This window comes from Neovison vison, chromosome 9 (assembly GCF_020171115.1).
Source record: "Neovison vison isolate M4711 chromosome 9, ASM_NN_V1, whole genome shotgun sequence".
Lineage (NCBI taxonomy): Eukaryota > Metazoa > Chordata > Mammalia > Carnivora > Mustelidae > Neogale > Neogale vison.
The window spans coordinates 35,730,543-35,748,063 of NC_058099.1; the positions used below are offsets into that span (position 1 = coordinate 35,730,543).

The window sequence follows — 17,521 nt, forward strand, 5'->3', positions numbered from 1 at the left end:
CCTCAGAAGCTTCACAAAAGCTGTCTGTATACTGGCTCAGGGCAGGAGGGACAAGGGGGGCAAAGTGTGGTGAGGATGCAAGGGGCCTGCTTGGGTGGCAGAGGCAAAAACAGGCGCTTGTAGGCCACCATGAGAACTCCCAGGAGAGGAGGGAGTCATCATGTCCTGTAGGATTCAGAATGAGCAACCAGAGGGTGTTTCCCCAGAGGGAGGCCCAGTGATGCAGTCAGTCAGTGACTCAGTGGAATCTCAAACCACCTGGAAATATTCACACTTGGGCTTGGGGGGACGGATCATCTCCAATTGAAGTGTCAAAATACAAGTACCTGATCATGGTTGTTCACAGCAGAGCCAAGGTGAGCAAAAAAGTCTGGTGTCAGCAGCTCTCCAGGCAAATGCATGGGCACTCGGACTACTGTTGACAGTGAAAACCACCCAGTAACTCAGAGGCATAGAAGAGTGTCCCTGATGGCAGGCAAAGTTCTGGAGAATCTGACTGCTCTGATCTAGATCAGCCCTAGAGAAGCACAGAAGGGTGCCCCCAGGACTGATGAGAAGCCTGGAACGCCTTCAGGACAGAGCAGAGGGTAGAGGGGAAACTGCGGTGGAGTGTTTTTAGCCAAATAGTAAATACCCACAGGGCATACCTAGACTGACAAACTGCCTTCCAGAAATGGGAGCTATACTTCAAGATGAGGTATTGAAATAATGGAGAAAGAGGCATCTGGGAAAGGGAGGTTGCTGAAGGAGGGAACACTGGAAAGGAAGGTGCTATTGAACTTCAAGGTCACCCTGCAGGGAGCTGCCCTAAAGTATGTAAATATTGGCCCTAGACTGGCCTATGCTCAGCTTCAAAGCCATGGCTTCAAAGCCAAGGACTAGTCAGTCCAGTTTAGACCACGTGATCAGTCTCAACTGTCAGCAAGGAAAACCTGCCCCCTTTCGGAATGAGCTCCGATAACCGGGAGGCCGGAAGCCAAGAGCTGAATGGCCTGGCTACTATTGCTTACAAGGAAGTGGAGCTCTGGAGCACCCTCTGCTGGATTTAGGGGAGAGCTTCTCCTCCCCAAAGCTGGTACTAGGGATGGGTCATCGGATGGACCACCGCTATTGCTAAGAAGAAATACTGGCCAGGCCCTCAGGGCAGACCCTCAGAGAACGGGTGGTGAAAAGAGCTAATGACTTTTGGGAAATAATGGATAAGCACAAAGTACAAAAGTACAACTACAAAAAACCCCTGTGATTCAAAGGAACATGGCAAGGCCTGGAGAACTGGGAAACTGGTTAAGCCACCCGAAAAGTGGCCAGGGGCTACAGAGGTCACAGAATGGGCTGGTGGGAAAAGTGAGTGAGCAGCAATTGGACATGGTGGGAGCAACCTAGAAGTTCCGAGGGCAAATGCTAGAGGAGTGTCCACAGCCCCATTCACTCCAAGCTTTGGTTTGGCATTTCACAATGGCCTACAGAGCTGTGTCCCAGAGGAAGCATGAGTAAAGCCCTAGTCAAGCTCAGACAAACCTGTCCTGGATGTTCCATGCTTCCACCATGAACCTATGGTGATTCTCCACCACCATCTGAAACACACATGCGCACGCGCACACACACACACAGGCAGAGGCTGGTCCTGCTAGTGACAGCACTAAGTAAAACAAAAGGTCACTTCCTGGGATGGCAAGGCACACCTGAGCTACATAACTATAGCCAACAGAGCACAAGGAAAAGACCCAAGGATTGGGATAAACCAGGAGACCCAGGAGGTACCTTCCATTCCTGAAATGAGACTGAAGCCAACAAAAAGCATTTACTAACACTATGCTATGTGCTCTGATATGCTGTGATGGTCCTGTGACACTGCCAGCCTCTCCTCTCCACCACCAGCTCACAGAGCACCTCTGCAGGCCAGGCCACAACCACCAGGACAGGGATTATTAACAACATGAAGGGCAGCCCTTAGTACAACCTTTTCAGAGCTCTTTTCCAGCTTCCTTACAATTCTCCCCAAAGCACCTGAACCTGCTTCTGGACAATCATCTTTTAATCCACATCTTTGAGCTTCCTACAGTTCTGTGGCTGTCAGCCACCCTCCTCCCCTAGCCAGCCCATGCTTGCTCAATGGGCTCATGAACAAAGTCATGCTGGTAGGGATGGAAGCTACAAATTGGGCTCAATAGTAGATTCTCCCTCACCTAAACTGAAAAACTGGTTTGGCTACTACCTCTACTGAGTGCCTAATTTGCCAGCAGCAGTCATCAACACTGAGCCCCTCTATAGCCCCTTCCTTCTAAGAGTCAGCCTAGAGGCACATGGATTACTCCTAGATGTTGTGGGAGGCAGCAAGCACTATTTCTTAGATAGAAATGCACTTGGAAGGTGACACTTCGTGATCTGTCTAGAAGAGAAGGAAGAGCTGAAGAGGAATATGTGTGGCCACAACACGTATTCTCCCCCTCATGCAATCACATAGGTACTCGGAGGACTCAGGGCCTCATATGCACGCCACAGAACATACTAACCACAAGCATGCATACACACTGCACGTGACCAGCATTTCCCCAGCCCCCTCACGTACACAAACACATAGGTACCCAGATGCCAGTGAACACACATATAGAGCTTGGACACTTCTGCAGGGGCATGACCTTTGGCCTGTACTAATCTCCTCAAGCTTATACACTGAACTAGGTCCCCAAAGCTCACTGAAACTCAACTCCCACCCCAGCTGCTCTGTTATTTTTTTGCCAAAGACTCCCTTAGGCACATCTCCAGCCTTTCTAGAGTGCCAGAGGGGACTGGGGGCTGAGGCCATGAAGACTACAGTCATCTCCTTAAGATGCAGCCAACTTTATGGCCTATCTCCTACAGCCAGGACCCCCTCCTGCTCCCTCTTTCCACCCATTAAGAAGTTGGGCCTCCCCTTCTCTGAATCACTTGCTCCCTGGATGGTGCTCCTAGGCTGACAATTGGCAAATGAGGAAGAGTTTGTGGATTAAGCACCTGTGTGAGCAGACAGAAGACAGGACAGGTTGTGCTTTCATCCTCTCTCAACTGGGTCTATTTTCCTATCAGGCATATGTTGCAGTGAAAACAAAACAAAACACTAGTGTGAAACAGGAATTAGGAAACTTTTTCTAGCCCCACTACTGCCATTTACAAGCTGTATGACCTTGGGAAAACTGCCCCATAACTGAGCCTCAGTTTCCCCATCTATAAAATGGCCTCTATATTTCAAGACTGCTCTAAAAGTATCAGGAGGGCACTTGGGTGGCTCAGTGGGTTAAGCCTCTGCCTTCGGCTCAAGTCATGACCTCAGAATCCTGGGATGGAGTCCTACATTGGGCTCTCTGCTCAGCAGGGAGCCGCTTCCCCTTCTCTCTCTACCTACTTGTGATCTGTCTGTCTCTGTGCCAAATAAATAAATAAAATCTTTAAAAATAAATAAATAATAGTATCAGGAATTATTCCTAAGCAAATCAAACTTATCTGGAATAAGACTCATTACAAGCAGAAAACTAACTCATGTCCATCTGTTTGCTAATGCTGTTCTCAAAACTGTTTTCTTAACCCTGTTTCAATGCATGCTCAGTATCTCAAAGTTCAGGCTAAATAGCTAGAGGCTCTCTGATATAGGATCATGCCTCCCCCATCGAACTTCCCTTGCAGAAGAAGCTTCCAAGTTTTCCTTCTTGGAAAAGCAAGAGTCAAAGCAGGGTCAGGATGCCACCAGTAAAGAAAACCTTGGGGTCTCTGTCCTGGGGACTATTAGGCACATGCTGAGCCTCAAGCCCACAGTTTCCTCTCTTCCTACCCTCCCAGTTTCTCTCAGTTGTATAAGACCTCTCTCCTCCCTATTTCTTCCGACTTCTTCCCCAGTGATCTAGTTGCCCAGGTCCCAGTCTCCTGAATCCCTCCAGTCCACCCCTCCCTGCCAGAACCCCATCCCTGCCTCAATCTTCCTGCTTCTGCACTCACCAGCCCCTGGGCCAAGGACAGAGAACAGCAACAGCAGCAATAAGGCTGGCGGCAGCTGGAGCCCAGACCTGAGTCGAGGCTGGGAGAGGGGCAGGGTATGAGAGAAAGGGGTGGGTAGTGGGAAAGACTTGGGTAAACACAGAGATGAGGGCAAAGGCTGAGATAATGGATTGGGCTGGGCTGGGCACTGGGGCTTGAACAAGGGCAGGGAATGGGATGGAAGGAGGGGCTGTAATGGGGACTGGGGCAAGGATAGGATTTGCGCCCCGGGTTTAAGCAAACACTGGGAATTGGGTTGGGACAGGGGTTGGGCTGGGATTTGTGACAGGAGGTGGAACAAGGGCAAAGGAGGGGTTGGAGGCCAGGACAGCCACAGGGACTGGGACTTGGACTGAAGGGGGGGCCTGGGTTGAGACTCGGATCTGGGCATTTGCTGGGACCCAGGCCGGGGCAGGGGCCAATTTGGGAAGCGGGGCGAGGGCGGGGCTGGGGGCCAAGGGCTGGATGAGGATAGGACGAGGGGCCGGGACAAGGGCTGGGCCATGGCCCGGGGCGGGGGCGGGGCCGGACTGGCCAGCGCGGGGCGCGCGCAGAGCTGACCCACGGCTCCGCTCCCCACCCCCAGGGAGTGGCTTTCGGTGTCCTCGTGGGCCCGGGGCCGGGGTCAGGCCGGCTGAGGCCAGGCCGGGGACCTGGGTAGGAGTTCAGGCCTGGGCGACTCCGGGCTGCGCTGGACCGGCGATAACCAGGCCCCGCGGCGGCGGCCTCTGTCTGACGTAGTTATGACGCTCCGCCCCTCTATCAGCTCGATTGGTTCTTCTCAGTAAAGCCCACCCCCTGCCCTATTCTATTGGTCTCCAACTTGATTCTGCGGGCCTCCGAGGACAGACTCCGCCCCAGCCCCTTGATCCCCTGCCTTTCTCACCCTAGCCTCGGAGCCCGGTTGCCAACCTCAGATCCTCACAGCCCCCACTGATAGAACCACAGACATCTCACAGGAACCCTACAGAGACCTTACAAACCCAGACACCTACAGACGTCCGCACAGATGTCCGCAGACTATCCAAACGCTCTCACAGAGATCCCGCAAACCCCTTTAAAAGAAGTGAACCCTCTAGGCTCGTCCCCTCCGGGTCCAATGCAGCCTCCTCTGGAGACCAGTGCTGTTGCCACGGAGACTCCTGGGCGTTCCGGTTGCCCTGGTGACGGATCCCTCCACTCCCGGCCTGGGTTCCAGAGGTTTCAGTCAAGCTCCTCCCTCATCGGCCCCGGAACCCCTCATCCCTCCCCGTCCCACCCTCCCCCAGATCTGGCCAGAGTTCCTTTGCAAATTTCTGCAGGTGTCCAACTTCCCTCCCCAAGTGGTAGACTTAAAGGCAAGGCTTCTCATTACATAGCAACTGCAAGGCGGGTCTCATCCAAGAGCTATCCACCCCTCGCTAACATTTCCCCTTCCCAGCTTAAGACGAGTTTGTGACCTAAGGAAGGACTTGTAACAGCCAAGCCAAAGCCCAGAGGTAGGTGGTTTCTCCAAAGCCGCCTCTTCCAAACTCTCATACCACTCCACTCCTAACACCTTCTGCCCCTTTCCAACTCAGTCCAACCCCCTCCCATTCTGTATTTTTCATCCTTACACTCCCCCCCCCTCCGCCAGGTTTACTCCCCACAATTCCCTCTTCCCCTTCTTTTTCTCCTTCTTCTCCTCCCATCCTCTGGTTCTCCACCCTCAAGTATCTTTTTCCTCTTGCTGAATGCCTGGTCAGATTCCTATCACCCTACCTCTCTCCCTACTTAATGTCCCAAACTTCCCCTTTGGAAAGACTCTAATGAATGTTAAGTGGTGTGTTTAGTATCTCTGGAGCATGGCGGGAAAGTAGGAACCACAGAAGGCTAAGGCTGGAATCCTTAGGCTCTATTACAAATAATGACAGGCCTTGAATGTCAGAGCCAAGAAATTTAAACTTAATCCTTAGGCTGAGACAATTGAGTGTTTTGTTTTGTTTTTCTTTAAAGGTTTTATTTATTGGGGCGCCTGGGTAGCTGAGTGGGTTAAAGCCTCTGCCTTCGGCTCAGGTCATGATCCCAGGGTCCTGGGATGGAGCCCCGCATCAGGCTCTCTGCTCAGTGGGGAGCCTACTTCCTCCTCTCACTCTCTGCCTGCCTCTCTGCCTACTTGTGATCTCTGTCTGTCAAATACTTGAGATCACAAGTAGGCAGAGAGGCAGGCGGAGGTGGGGGAGGAGGCAGGCTCCCCGCTGAGCAGAGAGCCTAACCTGGGGCTCAATCCCAGGACCCTGAGACCATAACCTGAGCCAAAGGCAGAGGCTTAACCCACTGAGCCACCCAGGCGCCCCCAATTGAGTGTTTTTAAGCAAAGGAATGCCATTGTCAGGTTTATGTTTTTAGAAAGATCTCATTTGGGTCAATAATGAGGACTGACTTCTTTTGGACATTCTTCCAAGACAAATTTGTCACACCCCACTCCAGAGCGTCCTGAGCTTACCCAGCACAACACCAACTCATCTGTATTGTCATTTTGGTTAGCCAGATCTCCTTCCCAGGTTCTTTCAACTGAGTCCAGTGCTTAGCACAGTGCCCAGGTGAAAGTGTAAGATTGAGTTGTTTATAAAAGCAGAAGTTACATAAATCAGTGAAAAAATGGCTGAGTGGATTAATACGCTGGAGGAGGCAGAGGGGTGAAGTCACTACATAATCAAGGTAGAAAATTCTGAGAACTTGAACAAAATCAGAGGGAAAAGAAAGGAGAGAGTGGATTTTGGGATTATTTAGAAGATAGGAAATACAGTCCTTAGTACCTATTTGTAGATGAGGTTTGAGGGGAAAGGGTAAGACCAAAATAATTCCCATAGTTCAGCTTTCATGCCCTGTCAGACATCCATTTAGCCATGTCCCACAAGCTGTTGGGTATGAGTGTTAAGTACAGGGATTAAAAGAGGTCTGAGCTGGAAGTATGGATTTAGGAAATCATCCACATACCAGCTAGAAGTAGCTGAAGCCTTGACCATGAGTGACATCATCAAGGGAGGGTGTATGTGGTCTCTAGACAAAACCAGACTGCACTCAGGGCCCTGCCTAATGCATCGTGGCATTGTCTTGTACTCAGGAGCAAACCCCCACTTTGGCTTGGTATCCCAGTCTCTAGAACTCTACTGCCTGACCTCCATGGTCCTAAGGTCCCGGATCTGCCTTGGATTAGTCAAGTTGCTATGTTCAGTCTCCCTCCTGGGTCACGGTCCTCTACTACCATCTACTGATGGGATTCTGACTGTTTCAGACTTTTTCTCTCTTTAAATTCCAGCTCCCTCACAATCTGTGGCCACATGTCATATGGGGTCTAGGCACACAGAAGAACCTCCTGGCACCAAAGCTCATCTTGCTTCCCCCTTATATCTCAGGTGCACGGAAATCCTTATCCTAATTCCATAACCCCCACTGTACTCTGACTTGCAGACCCTCCAGTCCCAACCTAATGAAGGCTGTACCCTATTCTACCACTAGATGGAAGCAGACAAGGTCACAGAAGAGCCTCATAGCACCATGGATACAGAGGAGCACGCCTCTTCAAAGGACCGCTCTGCCGAAGAATCACAGGAGCCCCTTATCCCTGAAACACCCTTTGAGCCTTCCATCTCTGAGACCCCCTTAGAGCCCCTTGCTGCTGAAACCCTTTTGGAGCCCCACACCTCTGAATCTTATATGGTGCCACCTGCTTCCCAGGCCCTTTTAGAGACCCATGCCTCTGAAACCTCTTTGAAACCTTCCATCTCTCAGACCCCGTTAGAGGCCCACACCTCTGAATCTCATATGATTCCATCCACTTCCCAGGCCCCTGTAGAGACCCACACCTCCAAAACCTCTTTGAAAACTTCCATCTCTGAGACCCCTTTAGAAGTCCACACTTCTGAATCGCCTATGGTTCCATCCACTTCCCAGGCCCCTTTAGAGACCTATACCTCTGAAACCCTTTTGGAGCCCTCTATCTCTGAGACCCCTGTAGGATACTCTGAGAACCCTTTGGAAACCCCTATGCCTGAGACCCTGTTGGAGACTCTCATCTTTAAGGACCCAGAGAAACATGTTTTTTCTCATACCTCATCACAAGACCATGTTCCTGTATCTTCCCCTGATACTCTGGAGGAAGACCTCTTTAAGTATTCTCCCAATGAGGTCTTGTGGAGAAGGAAGTCCAGCCAGATCTCTGAGTATGAGAGCCTTCAAAAGCACTCCCTTTCAAGCCCTTCAGCCCCGGTCCACCTGGACACATCTGCAAAGGAAGAGGAAGAGGAAGGAGAGGACAAGAAGCAGGTGGAGGCCACTGACAGCAGTGCACACACAGCTCAGCCAGGACAACAGCCGGGCAAGAAGAAGGCAAAGAAAGGATTTAGCCGTAATTGTGCCTGCACTTTACCCCATTCTCATCACTGTCTTATACCTGCCCCAGGAGGAGGGGATTGGGTTACTCTTAAACCTGGCCCCTTCTCTTAGTTTTAGGGCCTCCACACTTCTCCTTGGTTACTCAGCTTCTCCCTTCCCAGATTACACAGCCCACCCAGTGGTCCCTGCCAAGCAAACAGAGCTGGTGGAAGTGGCTAAGGCAAGGCCCAGAGAGAAGTTCGGTGCTCAGATGAACTATCTTTTCCAATGGGAGAAGAATGCAGCCCTGAGTGCCATCCAGACAGGTGAGCCCAGAAAGCCCTTCAGAAGCCTGTGACAGGCCGTGGCCATCCTCCAATCCAACTGGACCAGGAAACCTGCCCTGATCAATGGATTGCTGTCCCTTGTGGAAATGGCAATGCTAACTGACTTTAATCTAGGAGGGGAGAAGCCAGGTGGGCCAATGTGGATAGCATGGTACAGAAAAAAGCAGGGATATTCATATAAAGCCCAGGGAGGGACAGGAAGCTAAACTAAAGTTGTTAAAAAGAATAAAAAAAAAAAGAATGGCCATATACCAGACCCACATCTAGGGCTCTGAAAGCCTGGACCAAACAGACCTTAAGGCAGAGATGGCCCAGGACCCTAGGCAGTCCAGGAGACTTGTGGCTCTGACATGGCAAAAGGCCTTGGTCCTCTTGGTGGAACTTCACTAAAATGCTGTCTCCCAGCATGCCAGACCCATTATCACCTAGGTACCCAAAAGCTGTGAGTCTCTTCACCAAGGAGGAGAGTGGTATCTTCAAGCCCTATTGATTCCAAGTCTCAGCCCAGAATCAGTACTCTTGCCAGCCCCATAAGTGGCACGCTGTGCTTATGTATGCCTGCATATAAAAGGTGTGCAGATGGAAACCCATGCCCTCCGGTGCGAGCATGTATACCTGTGTTGCTGAACTTCATGTCTATAGCAAATACCTTCAGAATGAAGGCCATCCTGACCTGCTCTGCAGATTCTGGGGTTTCTAGACAATTCAATAGACAGGAGTTCATTTATTTTTGTCTTTCATACTTCCTTTCCCCTTATGATAGTAAGAGAGTTATGTTGAAACTAGATGGGCCTAAGATATAAAGACAACAAGGCAATCCTATGTCTTCTCACTCCTTCGTGCAATTTACTCTCCTCATTCTCATGCTGGGACCCTTCCCCCTCTACCCCTGGCCAAGAAAGTCACAATGATCTCATCTGTCTTAATTCAGGCATTGAAATGGCTTTGTTTGCTTATTTTAACATCTTCTGTCACCCTTATTCTTCCTGGAAATGCAAGGTCATTCTCAGAACCTCCTGCTTGCTCCTCATTTTTCAAGGCTGCTGTACTTCTCCACATGGAACTTCTTCATTTTCCTGTTTAAACAGGCAGCTTTATTTAGTAATTTAAGTGTCATTCAATCCTGAAAAAGGTATTTATGGTTCCCTCCTAATATTGGGGATCTTGAGTCCCTAGAGAATCAGTACGTGTGCTGTGTAGAGAAGGATCAAATGTAAGCTTTCATTTAGTCAGCATTTACTGAGCACCAGCTGTGTGCCAGGCATTGAGCCAGGTGTGGAAGCAGTAGCTGGTGGGATGTCAAAAACAAAATCCTTCAAAAAATGTGTACTCTAGGGGCGCCTGGGTGGCTCAGTTGGTTAAGCATCTGCCTTCAGCTCAGGTCATGGTTCTAGAGTCCTGGGATTGAGTCCCGCATCGGGCTCCCAACTCCATGGGGAGTCTGCTTCTCCTTCTGACTTTCTCTGCTCTCATGCTTTCTCTTTCTCTCTCTCTCTCTCTCAAATAAATAAATCTTTAAAACAAAATATGTACTCTAATGAGAGACACCAATAAGTAAAAGGATAGTTATAATTCATTCTAATAATTTCTATGAGTGAGGTCAGTCCACAGTGCCTCATAAGCAGAAAAAAAGGGGGCACCCAATCTTGGGTGCTCAGGGAATAAGTCTTGGAAGGGATGATTTCTCAGCTGAAATCTGTAAGATGAGTAAGAAGAGGTGGACAGGTCAAAAGTGGGATATGAGGGCAAGGTGCCAGTAGGAAAGTGCAAGAAATGTTGAACAGAGCTCAGAGCTCAGCTCTGGAAGGGCAGAAGTATACAGGCATTTCTGTGCAAATCTCAAGAGTTGGGATTATAACCTAAGGGCAACTGAGAGTTACTAAAAGGTTTTAAGTGGGACAATAATATGAGCAAATTTGTGGTTTTGAAATACTGCTCCAGCAGTAGTGTAGACTTCAGAAAGATAAGACTGCACATAGGAAGAATACATTGGGCAGTGGTAATAATAACCAAAGGTCAGAAGTAGATGCGTGGAGGTGGAGAGAAATAGAACGTTCAAGAAATGTTAAGAAGGTAAAACTGACCTTTGGATCTTTGGATGTATAGGATAAGAGAGAAGGACATGCCTGGAATGACGCCTAGGTTTTTGGCTTAGATACTGATTAGATGATGATGCCATTAGTGAAACAGAGAAGATGCATGATAAGTATGTGTTTGGATGAACAGAGGACAAAGCTTGAGGGCCAGGTTTGAAAGGAATAATTGGCTGTACCACACTTGAAGAGCTGGTGGAACATGCTGTTGAAAAAGTCTGGAGATACCTGACTATATGTCTGGACTGGAGACATCCTTCACGTAAAGATAGCTGTATGTTGTATGGAGATGTTCTAAGCAAAAAGAGATGTTATCTCGCAAATATGATTATATGAGCATGGAATCAATTGTCCCTGTCTGGTATTTTCAGAGTAAACATCTGTGCCATAGACACCTTTGCCACAAATAGTGACCATAAGGCAATTTGCCATAAAAGATAAAAAAAATAACTAGTTGGTAGTTTGGTTTGGCAGTTTGTTAGTTTCATCAACTGGTTGACAGTTTGGTTTCACTTCTCCATTGACACAATTCTCTTATTTTTATATTACATAAATCTCAGGCTTCATAATTGTCTACACAGTGACACAGAGTTTTAAACCCACACAACTTCCCATACAACTTTGGAATGTCTATCAATGGACATGTGACAATCTGTTGAGAACAAAGAGCAGTGTAGAAAGCTTTCAGAACACAATACGAAGCTCAGTTACAAACATGTATCCTAGTACTTGGAAACTGATACCTCTTAATGAAGGAGAAAATTTTAGCAAAAAAAGAAAAAGTGATGAATCAGTGAGCAAAAAAAACAAAAACAAACTGATGAATCAACATGCCAAAAAAAAACCCAAAAAACAAAAACAAAAAACAACCAAAAAACAAAAACGTGTAATACTATGAATGTAAGACTTTGAAGACAAGTGGTTAGGTAAGATCCACAAAATAAAATCAGTTATTTGCGGGTATTGCCATGAATCTGTCCTATACATTTTAAATTGATTTTAAATTCAATTTTTTTTGCATTTTGCAATAAAGCCATTTTTAATTTTGATATTCAGTTTCCATGTTTCATTATGCCCTTTTAAATGAATATCTTTTTTTTTTGTAATTTTATCTTTTGTGGCAAAATTGTCTATGGCCAATTTATCGTGCAGTGAAAATGTCTGCAGTGAAAATGCTTGGGGCAAAGATTCTTAAGGTGCAACTACATAGAATCACCTTGTACAGAGTCAAAATGGCATCCCAGATAATGCCTCCTCCCCCTGCCAGTCCTTGTCCACTTATAACAGGAAGAGTGTTTGGAATCAGAGCAGAGAGAGGAAGGTTCCACTCTGGACTACAGTGGCCTGATGTCAATTGTCCCACTTTAAGAGCATGGACACCTATAATGGAGTCTGAGGTATAGTCGCCAGTCTCTGTTTAAACTCTAGTCTTCATCTGAGAGCTGAACACTGACTCCTATATCGGTACTTGGACTTGACTTTCCCAGGCCCCCAGGCAGGACCTCAATCTATGGGAACTGACCCTCCTTCACCTTCACTCCTCATCTGCTCAGCCTCTGGATGGAATTCAGAATTCCTCTAGTAGAATCCTGGCCCCCACTCACCTCCATTGTGACTCTGCCCATTCGCTGCCCCTTCGACCAGGCCTTGCTGGTGTAATGGGGCGCTGGCACTGTGGGCTGTCAGTATCAAGACAGAAGTAGCAAAGCCAAAAGCCACATCTGGACAGGCTTTAGACCCTGAAAGACCATGGGTAAGGCAAGAAAACCTAGACTGACAACTAGGCACAGAATTGTGAATTGTGGCCCTGGCCAAAGTCAAAGACCAGAGGACACTAACTTCAGGGATATGCCTGTAATACAGGGTCTCTCTTCCCTTCTGAAGGAATTTCCTCCTTCATTTACTCAGTCAAGGAGTTTGTGCTCTCTGAGCACCTATTTCAGGCCAGGCCCTAAGCTAGGACAAGAGATGCAAATGAAAAGCCAGACCTCTCCTTAGAAGAACTTAGTTTAAGAGAAACATAAGTGAAAAAATTTATTCCAATGAATTGTACTGTGATAGGAGTAGCAGGAAAAGTCAAAAAACATGGGCCCCTAGACAGAAAGAGGAAGTCAGGGAAAACTTTTTAGTGGAGGTGACACTTCACCATAGCCTTTAAATGGGAATGGGTCCTATGGCTGAATGTCCCATTCCATGAGGACTCATCCAGGATTCTTGCCTAGAAATTGGAGTACTCTCAGGTGTCCTGAAGGGTGAAAAAATCTGAGTGGAATGTACTCTCTGGCTCTCTTCCCACATTTACATGGCTCCACCCTTGCCTTGTAGTACTGCCGATCTGTGAAGCCAGTTTCAGATCCCACTGTGGAAACCAGGCTCTCAAGGTTGTGGCATCTCACTGGTGCCTGCTCTCAGGGATACTTCTTAGCCTCACAAGCTTCGATTTCTTGATCTTCACCACTCATGACTTCAGACCTACCTCTTTCTCCTGATTCTTAGAGAACCATAGACAGACCTTCTCAAGTTCACAGACAGCATTAGTTCCGTAACACCAGGAACACAAGAGGAAATATGAAGGTGTGAACCTTGAAAAGTGAGGAAAGCCCTCCTCCTGGTCCCAGAGCTGCCCAAACTCCTCCTACTCTGCCTCTGGTGCCTTCTGAGGTGCTAGTCCTCACCATCTCCTCTACACCTGGTCAGTCATCTTCCCTTCCCTCACCTTAGACACTTCAAGGAAACAAAACAAAGTTGGGCTTTAATGTGGGAAGGGGAAGAGATGGGAATCTTCACAGTCACAGAGAACTTGGCGAGATTCATGTTCATCTTCAAACAAAATTTCATTTATAATCTTGAAGACAGTCTTCAGTCATTTCTGACAGGCTAACAGAGATGAAGTGGATCCTGGGGTGGGAAAGGAACTGAAACCCTTGTGGAACACTGAGAAAACCTGGTGGGAAAAAGTCTAAAGGGGTGGGGATGGGAACTTCATGGGTGGAGGTGAATACACCTAGGGGGAGAGGTGAGAACGCCTTGGGCAGGGGGGTTGCGCTATTTTTCCTTCTCACTTTTCCTTGTTAATCCCTCCACACTCAGGTCTCTACATTGGCTGGCGCTGCCCCCATTATCTATGGGACTGTTTCCGGATTGGAGATGAGTCCAAATGCTTTTGTGGACACTTGCTGAAAGAGCACCAGATCATCTCAGGTAGGGAGAACTGACCAGCCCCTGTGAGGGGAAGGGATAACTATACTCTGGCCATATGACAGAAAAGTGTGTGTGTTGGTATGGGGTGTGGGGAGAGTTGGCATGGGAAGGCCTGGCCCTATTAGGTGTTCCCCATTCCCCATTCCCATTAGACATTTCTCCCCATTCCCTTAGACATATCCGTGCCCTGCAATGTGGGCCAATGTCGCTGCCTCATGTTCTGCTTTATCCCATCACGCCCAGAGGAGGTGGGTGAGTTCTGGCTCAAAAGACGAGCTACCTTTGACCCCAAGGCCTGGAGGGCCCAATGTCGCTGCAAACACAGCCATGAAGAGCACACAGCTACTGGGTCCCATCCCTGCAGGGTGAAAGGTAATTTCTAGGGTGAGGGGAGTACAGGGGTGGGCATGGGTAGGATGCAAATAGTTTGGGAATAAGGATAGGGGAACTGGTAGAAGAAACCTGGGTTTGTGGTTGGTATGGAAGAGATGAGAATGTTGTCAGCCCAGGGGGAAACCCCAATTCCCTATACTTGTCTTGGCTTCCTCCTTGCCCCAGGCTGTTGCTGCAATTGCTTTGAGTCTAATTTCCTCTGTGCGGCCTGTGACCGTCGCTGGGAGGAACACGAGACTTTCTTTGAGACTGAGGAGACCCGGCGACGAGGAGGGAGGCCTCATGGTGAGGGGGCAACCTAGAACAGTGGGGGTCTTAGTCAGAAGGCCGGGCAGGAAGGTGCTCCCACCCTCAACCATCCCCTCCAGGACTACCTCACCCTCTCACCCGCTGCACCCCATACTTGCACCGGTTTCTACCCCCAGGAGCAGACTATATGCCTTTTGCAGAGATGCCTACCTTCCAAGAAGCCATCGTCAGCAACTCTGACTCTGAGGCTCTACAGAAGCAGGGGCCCTCTGGCCGTCCTGGCTCCCACTGCAGACCCCCGGGGCCTCCTGGCCCACACAGCCTCTGGCCTGATCCTATGTCTGACCCCCATACCTGACCCTTTCACCTCTGCTTTTTCCCTCCTCCAGGCACAGACACTATCAACACCTGGCGCAGGCCTCGTTGAACCTGGCTCAAATCATCAATAAAAGGGAAGCCACTGGAATCTGGCCTGGTTCTGTATGGGGCAGATAGATCCTAGGATCTTAGAGTTGGCACCTAATGCAGGCAAGAGAGAGGACCACAAAGGAGACAGGCTGGATCAAGCCACCTTCTTCCACCAAAACCACATTTGAGCTGCTAGTTCTGGCATCAGAAGGACAGAGTGCCTTCAAGGAAGCCAAGGAGGGAGGGGTTTTTTGGAAGAATAGAGTGAACACTGGTGTTGGATGCAGTTGGAGACGCCAGTAATAAAGACTGAAAAATGTCCACTGGATTTTACAATTAGGTCTTTGGGCACTTCAGATAATGTAGTTTCAGTGATGCAGTGGGGGCAGAAACCAAACCCAGTAAGTCTGAAAGAGTTTCTTTAGGAAGCTTGGATGAAAAGAGCAGGAGAGAAGTCAGACAATATCCAGAGAGAGATGTGGAGTCAAGAAGCAATTTTTAGGAGGGAAAAAGGGGAGGAACCAGTAAAGGAAGATCTTGAAGGATACAGAAGAGAGAAAGAGATGCCTGGTGAGACATCCCAGAGATGGAGATCAGGGCAGAGGTGAAGGGATTTGCTCTGGACAGGAGAACCACCACCTCCTAAGACCAAGAGGAAAGAAGAAGGAAAATGATGGGCCTTCACTGAGCTGCAGGAAGCAGGATCTTGTGGAAGTTCCCCCTGTGAAGTAGGAGACAAGGTCAGTTGCTGGTCATGAAGGCAAGGGTAGGAATGGGGAGTAGGAGAGAGATATGGGTAGGCTGATGTGGGGAATCACAGAAAATCCTAATCAGTGGGTAGTTGAGGATTCAGGTACAGCTGGAAGCAGGAACCTAAAGAGGAAGAGAAACACAATAGTTAGATTGAGTTAAATTGATAGTTGATGATGGGAGGGTGTCAGGAAGGATGATCAGGAAAATAAAGCAAAAAGAAGGGTTCGGAATGTGGGGAGAACTGACCACACAAACGGAGAGAAAGTAAAGCCAAGAAGCAACTGACAAACTGAAAAAAAAGAACAAAGGAACAGAAGTCTCTAATGAGGCCCAGTAGCTGATATAGTAGTGGGGATCAGTACAGGAGACATTGGTCAGAACCTACAGAGAGCTGCAGCTCTTATATGAGAGCATCTGCCAGGGATCACAAAGAATGGAGTAAAGAACTGTGGGCAAGGGGCCAAAACCAGTGACTGTGGCCAAAATCAGTGAATCATAGTTATTTTTACAAGGAGTAGGAGATTCTGGCTCTAATGGGCTCTGTGATCCTAGGCAAGCCCTCTCTGGGCCTCAGTTCCTGGCTCTGTAAAAGAATAATCGCTGTGCTACCTGCTCTCCCTGAGAACCCAAAGAAATAACCAGTTTCAAAGCGCTTTGTTGTCGTCTACCATGCCTGGCCAGTTTCCTTCCCCTTCCTAGATCCCAGCTCCTCTTATCTCTTGAGCTTCTCCAAAGCAGCTCTATGGGCTGCTGTGCTCTCAAAGGCACCACAGAGAACTGCATGTAACCTTTAGGGCACAGAAAAGGCCAGGTTACATTTCCCCACATTTGGGGAAGCTAGCTATACTTCCAAAGGAAAAGAGGCAATCTGGACTGCTAGAACTCCTAGGGGAAAGTACAGGGTCAGATGTCTGCCCTTTGGAGGATAAAAGGACTTTCTAACAATAATATGGCTATAGCAAATGTGGTTACTATCTCTGGAAGTAAAGAGTTGTTCTTGTCTGGTGATGTGCAATTAGCGCCATAATGACCATTCACTAAAACTAATTCAATAGTCAGCAGTAAAGGAATGACTACTGTGAAAACTCATTCAAATAAATAATATGCAGAGGGTGCCTTTGTGGCTTTAGTCACTTGGGCATCTACCTTGGGCTCAGGTGGTGGTCTCCAGATCCTGGGACAGAGCCCTGAATGGGCTGAGGCATCCTGCTTCCTGCTCAGCAAGGAGTCTGCTTCTGTCTTCTCCCTCTGCCCCCATCCCACCGCTCATTCTCTCTCTCTCTCAAATAAATAAGTAAAATCTTAAAAACAAATAATAGGCAGACATTACAAAGTATATTTACATAGACTAATAATATGGAAAATTGATTGTCGGGGCATTACATATTATGTAATATTTTAAAACATGTTAAACATATTAAATGTTTTAAACATATATATTTTAACATATTACATATTATGAAAGCAAATGAAACACCAATTGTTATTCACTCCACAATCACTGAGCACCTATCTATGTCAAGGACATGCGCTAAAAAAAAAAAACAAACCTAAAGATACAGTGGTAGCTTTTGTCCTAAGTGTTGAAATCATACTAAAACTTAACTGTGTGAGTATATCAGCACTCGCTCATGCTCTTTCTCACTGTCTCTCTCTCAAATAAATAAAATCATATATATATATATATATATATATATATATATATATATATATATATATGCCGGCAAAACAAAA

General features: G+C 47.9%; 2 protein-coding genes across 6 annotated transcripts in view; one reads left to right on the forward strand and one right to left on the reverse strand.

Moving 5' to 3' along the window:
* TMEM8B (transmembrane protein 8B) overlaps positions 1-17,521 on the reverse strand; it is a 42,051-nt gene that overhangs the window by 22,910 nt on the left and 1,620 nt on the right. For 3 of the 5 annotated variants that reach the window (XM_044265377.1, XM_044265376.1, XM_044265378.1), the window contains exon 1: positions 3,970-4,532. The exons of 1 other annotated variant lie outside the window; for it this stretch is intronic. In XM_044265377.1, the coding sequence (XP_044121312.1) occupies positions 3,970-4,513 (544 nt within the window). In that variant the 5' untranslated portion in view covers positions 4,514-4,532. Of the gene's footprint in view, positions 1-3,969; positions 4,533-4,569; positions 4,732-17,521 lie in introns of those variants that run through there. One more of the 5 variants, XM_044265379.1, reaches the window with a different exon arrangement.
* FAM221B (family with sequence similarity 221 member B) lies at positions 7,489-15,078 on the forward strand. The gene is made up of 7 exons (XM_044265381.1): positions 7,489-7,574; positions 7,809-8,350; positions 8,529-8,669; positions 13,874-13,984; positions 14,159-14,356; positions 14,543-14,662; positions 15,016-15,078. The coding sequence occupies exons 1-7, from the start codon at positions 7,489-7,491 to the stop codon at positions 15,051-15,053; spliced, it is 1,236 nt and encodes a 411-aa protein (XP_044121316.1). The 3' UTR covers positions 15,054-15,078.

Excerpts from the sequence above, each read along its gene's own strand:
- FAM221B (XM_044265381.1), top strand. The coding sequence starts at position 7,489 with ATGGAAGCAGACAAGGTCACAGAAGAGCCTCATAGCACCATGGATACA. Across the intron at positions 8,351-8,528 it reads GCCAGGACAACAGCCGGGCA|ACACAGCCCACCCAGTGGTC; the intron begins AGAAGAAGGCAA and ends CCTTCCCAGATT. Across the intron at positions 14,663-15,015 it reads ACGAGGAGGGAGGCCTCATG|GCACAGACACTATCAACACC; the intron begins GTGAGGGGGCAA and ends TCCCTCCTCCAG.